Genomic DNA, 7,137 nt, shown 5'->3' on the forward strand with positions numbered 1-7,137 from the left:
AGCTAACAATGGGATTGAGGTGATTAACTATAAACAGAAATAAACCTTCCATGTCAACTGTTTAACTGCAAATACAGGAACGCACTGCTCAGCAAGCTTAGGCTGTTAAATTCAATAGTGAGTGGGATAACTAACCACTGAGGTTTTTTATTGTTAAGTTTTTATTTCTCTCCCTTGTATCACTCTTGCAACTCTAATCTTAAAGACCATTCAGAGTGGCATGAGCACCAAGTTCTTCCTGAAGCAAGAGTATTATTACTTGAGATATAACCAAGACCTTGGAACTGAATTACAGACACTGTTATTGTATCTCTTCTCCAGTTAAATATTTTGCATTGTGTTTTAACATCAGAAGTAGTGCTTTACATCCACTCACCCCTGATGATTTTCATTCCTGGGACCCAGGAAGTCCTCAATGCTGCAAATAAGATTTAATCCTTGCCTCTCCTACAAGGATCAACCTGTTCTTTTCACTATCATGACTTTGTCCATATTAGTTCTTTGTCTAAACAGCAAATCAGAGGGTTTCACAACAGCTGTGAATCTACTGAGCAGAATCAGACCCATTAGATCTTTAGAGATATCCATTGCTATTGCATCTATATATTGAATTATAGAAGTCTTATTATCTCTTTTTTTAGAAACAAGTTTTGTGCAAGCATTCAAGTTTAAAGTCAGTGCTTATAAGGAACTTAGCAAAAACATGATGGGAATGGGATGCCAGGGGAATAGATTATTCTCTCATCTGAAATGCATAATTAGCTTTCAGTTAAGTGTGCAATTAACATTAAAATTTACAATCAAGTATGACGGTGTTCTAATTTTACCTCCTTTAAATGAAAGAATTAACTTAGTTACCAGTGTTACTTCTTTGAATCCCTTCCCTATGAGGCGAACTGCACAGTAACATCCTGTCATCCAGGCTCGACTGATACAAAAAGCTTTTAAAAACACTGCATATTTGCCTTCTGGAGGCTATGCAGCTTGGGTTTTATTTTGGTTTACACTTTTTTTGTTTTGTAATGGTAACTGCCACTCAGCATAATTAGCAGTTGTCATATTTCTGTTTGTAAAGATCCTTCCCACAAAAACAGAGTGAAGTTGCTTTGCACCCTCTTCCCAGCTGTGCCTGAAAGCTGTAACATGTTTCAGACATCCACTATAGCTAATCTCAGACCCCTGCAGGTTTCAGCAGTTAAGCCATGGAAACATTTTTGTTAATGAGAAAGAAAAAGCTATACTCATCCTAGCCGTTTAAATCTGAGAAGCAGCACCTTAAAAGAAAAATCATACTGCAGTCTAAATATGCTGTCTCCATCTGAACATCACATCCTTTTTGCCTTTTAACCTGAAGCTAAATTTAACCTCTATCTGCCTTTAAAAAAGGGGGTTGAAAGTAGTTTCAACTGTAACATCAGCTGCCAAACCCTGTATTTAATTGTTTATTATTAATCACATATGTGCTTATAGTATGTGCAACAAAAATGAGGCTCCACTGCGTAAGGTGCTGTACAAAAGTATAATGAAAGCATAATGAAATTCTTCACACAAAGTACATATTGTGTGGTGTGCAAAGTGTTCTGGCGTGCAAGTGTTTTGGGCTAAACACTGCCAATGCTTTTCTATCAGTAAATTTGTGTTACCATCCAAAGAGCTCATGGAATTAACCCAGACTGGGCCAGTGTGAAGGACCAGAGTTCACCCCTTAGCAGTTAACCTCAATGCTACGTTGCTCAAGAGTTCTGCCATTATTACTACTTACCACCATTATTACTTACCACCAAGAGACACACAAATGCACAGAAGAAGGAAAAAAAAGAAATCTCACATTGCTCTCGCCTAAAACCAAAAACCACTTTTATTCATTCACCCTACTTCCATCTGGATCTGGACAAAGTGGCCTGCTCTAGCTGCTAGGCAACCTGAACGCTGCATTGAGTATTAACTGTATGCATTTACTAAGAATATAATAGTGTTATCTTCGAGATTTATTTATCATAAAAACCATACCTAGCTGAAAATATAATAAGCTTTCCTTCAGTAATCAGTAATTAGCAACACTGGGAATACAAAACTGTTGGTCAAGAAAGAAATAATCCACATGTACACCCCACATGCAGAGAGATATTATAAATTGGCTCCTTACAAATATATCATAAGGGAGATGCTTTATATGAAAGTATTACTATAGATAGCAGTGGCATAAAAAAAATCTAATCCAAGAATTACATTTATGCAGCTATCAGAATATCTACATAATATATTAATATATTTACATAAGTAATATTTAAAATTAGAAATGTTTAAGTTACCAAACCTCATCCAACTACAAAATGAACTTTCTCCATAAAGGTCATTTATTCAATTTACAGAAAACTACCATTCCTAAACAAGACAGAAAAGACTTGAAATTAAAACACAGTCAACTGATCTTGGAGTTCTTTAATGAAAAAAACACCCCACAAAAACATTATTTCACATAACCACTCTCCAGACCATTTCACTGTTTTGTTCTCTAGCAGCAGAGTTATCATTCTACCTTAAAAACACCATTAATATCTTTGCTGTGTCCCGTTCCTCTCAAACTCAAGAGGTACTCCTTTCAAGTCTTTTCAAAGCAGATCACTTCCCAGACTGCTAGGTCGCTAGCATAACTGATAGGAATCTTATTAAAATATCAATTTGGGTGATTGAGTTGTTAATGTCAACAAAGCATGAGGCCTACTAATAACATCAAAATTGAACAGAGCAGTGCTCTTTTTTGATCACTACACCTGACAGCTTGTCAAATCCTGATTCACAAAATACGGACTTCCGCAAACTCAGCACAAACACAAAAGCTAGATCTCTAGCTTAAAAACACTCATCAATTTCTACTGCAGATATTAACCGTGAGACAGGCCAGAAAGACATTTACTGACACAGCGACACGCTGTTAGTCTTTACATGCAGCTGCTTGACGCTTGAAGCAGTGTGAATTTTTCTTAGCTTTAAGAAAACCCAAGGAGCTGTTTGTAGTTGGGGTCCTACACCCAAATATTCTGCTCTTCTGTTCAACACAGGCAAAAGTCAGGGTAGAAAGTCCCACTGATCTCTCTGGATCACAGCACAGCAGTAGTAACTTCCCCCCCGCCTTGAGATTTGTAGGACACAGAACAAGGTTATTTGTGCACAGCCTTTGAGCACCTCACACAGCTGCATACACTTAAGAGCTCCACAAGCACCCATGAACTGAAAGAGACTTGGCTCCACAGAGCAGAGAACATTAGAAGTTCGTAGAAGTGCTCCTCTCTGGATTTTATAAAGACATTTGAAGTGGTTAATTTAAACACTTGTACCTTCTCCTTCTTCACTTAGTTTCACATTAAATCTGATTCAGGTAAGACTTAACATCAAGCTTTAGGGGAGCATACTTAAAAAAAAAAAAGTCAACATAACTGGAAAGTTGTAAGTAAAAGCAAAGTGTTCAATGGAGCCACAGGGTCCCACACTCACAGAAACTCAATAGCAGCTGTAAATCATTTAAAAAAGTAATTGGAAGACAGGTTAGTAAGAAAACTCTTCCTTCCTACACATAGGAACACATAGTTTTGGTATGCTAATGGCTCCCACTACTACTACATGTACCCTGAAGAGTACATTGAAATTACAAGTTTAGTCTCAGGACAGGCAGGAGGTAAACAAGTTCAAATACTATGGTTTTTGTAGAGGTACACACTTAATGTTTTTGTTAAGGTCCTTAAATCATTACTCATATCAAGGATCAATGCAAGGAGCACAGAAAGAGAGAAGAAAAGAACACAAGTCACTCTGGAAACTGTCAAACACTTACACGAGCCTTTTATTGACAATAAAATTTAAATCAACAGTGTTGTTGGTAACTCTGATATCACAGGTCCTATAGACAGCACCCTCTGAGGAATCCACCTGACATCTCTTTTCATACAAAGTTTAAGGTCATTAAAGCCTTTTTCCCCCCCAAAGCCTTCAAACAGATTTAATTAAAATTATTGCTTAATTCATTTTAATCCCAGTATCTTCACAAAAACCCAAGTATTTCATGGTGCTGTCTCTCTTGCTTTTACATGACTTATTAGTGAATTTCATGTTCTGAGATTAAGACAGACATATGGGATGGAAATAGTCTTTAGTAGCTTACGGGGCCTGAAGTCCAAACATTCTTATTACCAAAACCCTAAATTAAATCAAACAGTTTCATATCAGGTTATCTACATTAGTTTCAATGCCAGAATTTCACAACACAAAGAGGATCTTTTATTAAATAAATTGTTGTACCTTGTACCCGGCAACACAGAAATAAAATGAATCATATTGCTGCAGGAGAAAAAAGAAAAAAAAAAAAGGAAGAGTTCCTCATTTTAGATTCTATTTTATTGTGACTATTCAAGATCATCACAACAAATTAAAAAAACCAATGTGATTACTATAACATTACATTTAACTGCAATAATTAAAGATTCATTATAAATCAAGTGTATATAGATCAATTAGAAGACTATGCTTGTAGCTGAGTCAGGGTTTGGGTAGAAACACTATATACAGTTTCAACTCATCTTCAAGTCTGAACTTTAAGCTTAACTTGTGGGAGAAACCACTAAGACAGCTACTTCGAGTTAGTGAACTAAATCCTTTGAAATTGTTTAAGAGAATATTAGTCTCATATCTTCTATTTGAGATCTTTTCTTCTTATGCGAAGCAGAAGAGAAGAATCTTGCCAACTGGAATTCCAGCTGGAGCCTCATGGTTCTTTAAAACACAGCAATCTAAGCCTGGGTTTTTTAAACATGCTGAGTAATTTACAGGGACACAGAGGGTTTAAGCACCATCAGGATAAATTGCATTCGCGCTGTAGGATTTAAGTCATTTGCCAACAAGTAGAATAAAAGAAAACACTTGCTTTCCATAAAAAGGAACATCATGAGCTACTGACACAATTGGTTGCAGCTCAGGGACTTTTTTTTTTTTTTTAATTGGGCTGGGATGCTGTAATTCAAAAAGGCTGAAAAGGTCTCAGGACTGGGTGTTTCAGCAGAGGGAGCCTCCAGCTTACCTGTTCTCTTCCCATTTGATTTACCGAGAAGTTGTGTCAGCAGAGATGGTTTTAAGCATACCTCTGTCTTCACCCCGAGGAATCTTGGATGGATGAAGTGAGCTGGCTTGGTGCTGCTGAGTGGGCACATGAGTTGCAGGAAGACACAAGTATCTTATTTGGAGGACATAAGCTGATAGTAGAAACTATGCCTAGAGTTCACTCATTAAGCGCTTACCGAATTTCTTCACCTACTAGTGCTCACTCAAAAAGCGCTACTAGAGGGCTCCAGACCTGCTTTGGGTTTGCTGCAGTTTAATAGTACACCGACTCCTGAGAACATAGAGCAGCTGCTTAAGACCATATCAGGAGTCCCACCAGTTGAGTGAGACAGCAATACAAAGAGAACTTACTCAGCTATACTGCAGGGATAGAAATGATACAGCCACACAAAACTTACGAACAAGCAAAATGTATACTAATTCAAAAATCTACTTCCAAACAAGCTATTTTTTACCACCATGTCTTTGCTGGGATTAATATAAAGCATTTTTGAAAACGCTGGCACTTACCCAAATCTGCAGTTTCACCCGCTTGTCATTCCTATAAACTGTTTTCACTTTGAAGTCAATTCCTACTGTGCTAACGAATGCTGATGTGAAAGTGTCATCGGCGTATCTGAAGAGGAAGGATGTTTTACCCACGCTGCTGTTGCCAATGATCAGGAGTTTGAACATGTAATCAAAATTTTGATCTGAAGTATCTTTCTGCCTGTATCTGGCATCTGTTACTGAAGCCATCTAAGAAAACAACAAACATTGAAAAAGAACAGATTTAAGAGCAGTTCAGCATTTGTTTTCCTTAACTGTGTACCATATGTTTAGCTTATCTCTCTTCTTTCCAGTACCATAACCACTATATCTGCTGAATAAAGAAGAACACACCTTTAATTCTTCTTTTAAATCCTGCCTTTAACTTTCTGTTATCCACTTGTACTGGTAAGATTTCCAAATCCATGAAATACACCTGTTGCACCACTTTCTGTTTAAAAGAATAACAGATGGCTATTACAGATTGTTCAAATACTAGTGGGGAAACAGCATTCTTTACTCCTGTGGCAGGGTGCCACTTCTGTTGCTCCAATAAACTGGAGTACTGCAACCAAGAACTAAAATCTTTGACAGTGCATTTGACTATGCAATTCATTAAGCAGCCTCCAAGGCAGTTAAACCTAAATAATTCCTTTTATGACCACTAGGGAAAATCTGCATTTCTAGTATAGGCCACCACCATTTAATCCTTAGAAAAGTTCTGTCCTCAACATTTACAGGGGGGAAAAAAAAAAAGCAATGAAAGAAGATGAAATATCAGAAATTTCAACTGACAACTTTGAATCCATCCAATGCCTATCTACTCTCAACACTGCAATTAAAATAAACAGCACCTGCATAAAACAAGATGGCTCAGTGGGGCTGCAGGCAGCACTTGGAACAGATAAATTATCCCTTTTGATTATGGGGGAGGTGAGAGTTGGTGGTGTTAGTGGGGTGGGGTGGGGAGGGGAGGGGGCAAGATGCAGCCTTAGAGATGCCTCCTTCTCTTGTGACCCTGAACTGGATTCAGAAACCAAAAAGCAACTGCGGAATCTGAAACATCAAGACATGTGGAACTCACCGAGCAGCCCTGGCTGCTTTAACGTATGCAGCTCAAACACTCCATGGGAGAAGGCAAGCCCCTGACTTTTCATCTCTGTTTGTACAGAGCAGAAGACAACTACACAGACCAAATTACTACAGACAGGAAAAAAAGGAAACTTTACCTTTTAACAGATATACCACACTTTTCATTTGTAATGCTGTTTCAAAATCTACCCCACATCAAACAAGCAATGGTCTCGGCTCCTTATAACCAGTCGGGGGGGGTGCAAACTCGGGCAATGACAGCATACGTCTGATTAGCACCTACTTGTCCACCAAACTAGGACACATGCTACTTGTGTGCAGTGTCAGAAAGCACTGAGTGGAGACCAAAGTCTCTTCTTCCCCTGGCATCCAAAGAAATAAGTTAATTTTCCCCTGAACTCAGAT

At 38.0% G+C, this 7,137-nt stretch overlaps 1 protein-coding gene across 1 annotated transcript in view; it reads right to left on the bottom strand.

Moving 5' to 3' along the window:
* RAB3B (RAB3B, member RAS oncogene family) overlaps positions 1–5,850 on the bottom strand; it is a 52,346-nt gene extending 46,496 nt beyond the window's left edge. Inside the window, exon 1 of the mRNA XM_075509282.1 lies at positions 5,623–5,850. Within this exon, the coding sequence (XP_075365397.1) occupies positions 5,623–5,850 (228 nt within the window). The remainder of the gene's footprint in view (positions 1–5,622) is intronic.
* Between the last annotated feature and the right edge of the window lie 1,287 nt (positions 5,851–7,137).

Source organism: Mycteria americana, chromosome 7 (genome assembly GCF_035582795.1).
Source record: "Mycteria americana isolate JAX WOST 10 ecotype Jacksonville Zoo and Gardens chromosome 7, USCA_MyAme_1.0, whole genome shotgun sequence".
NCBI lineage: Eukaryota > Metazoa > Chordata > Aves > Ciconiiformes > Ciconiidae > Mycteria > Mycteria americana.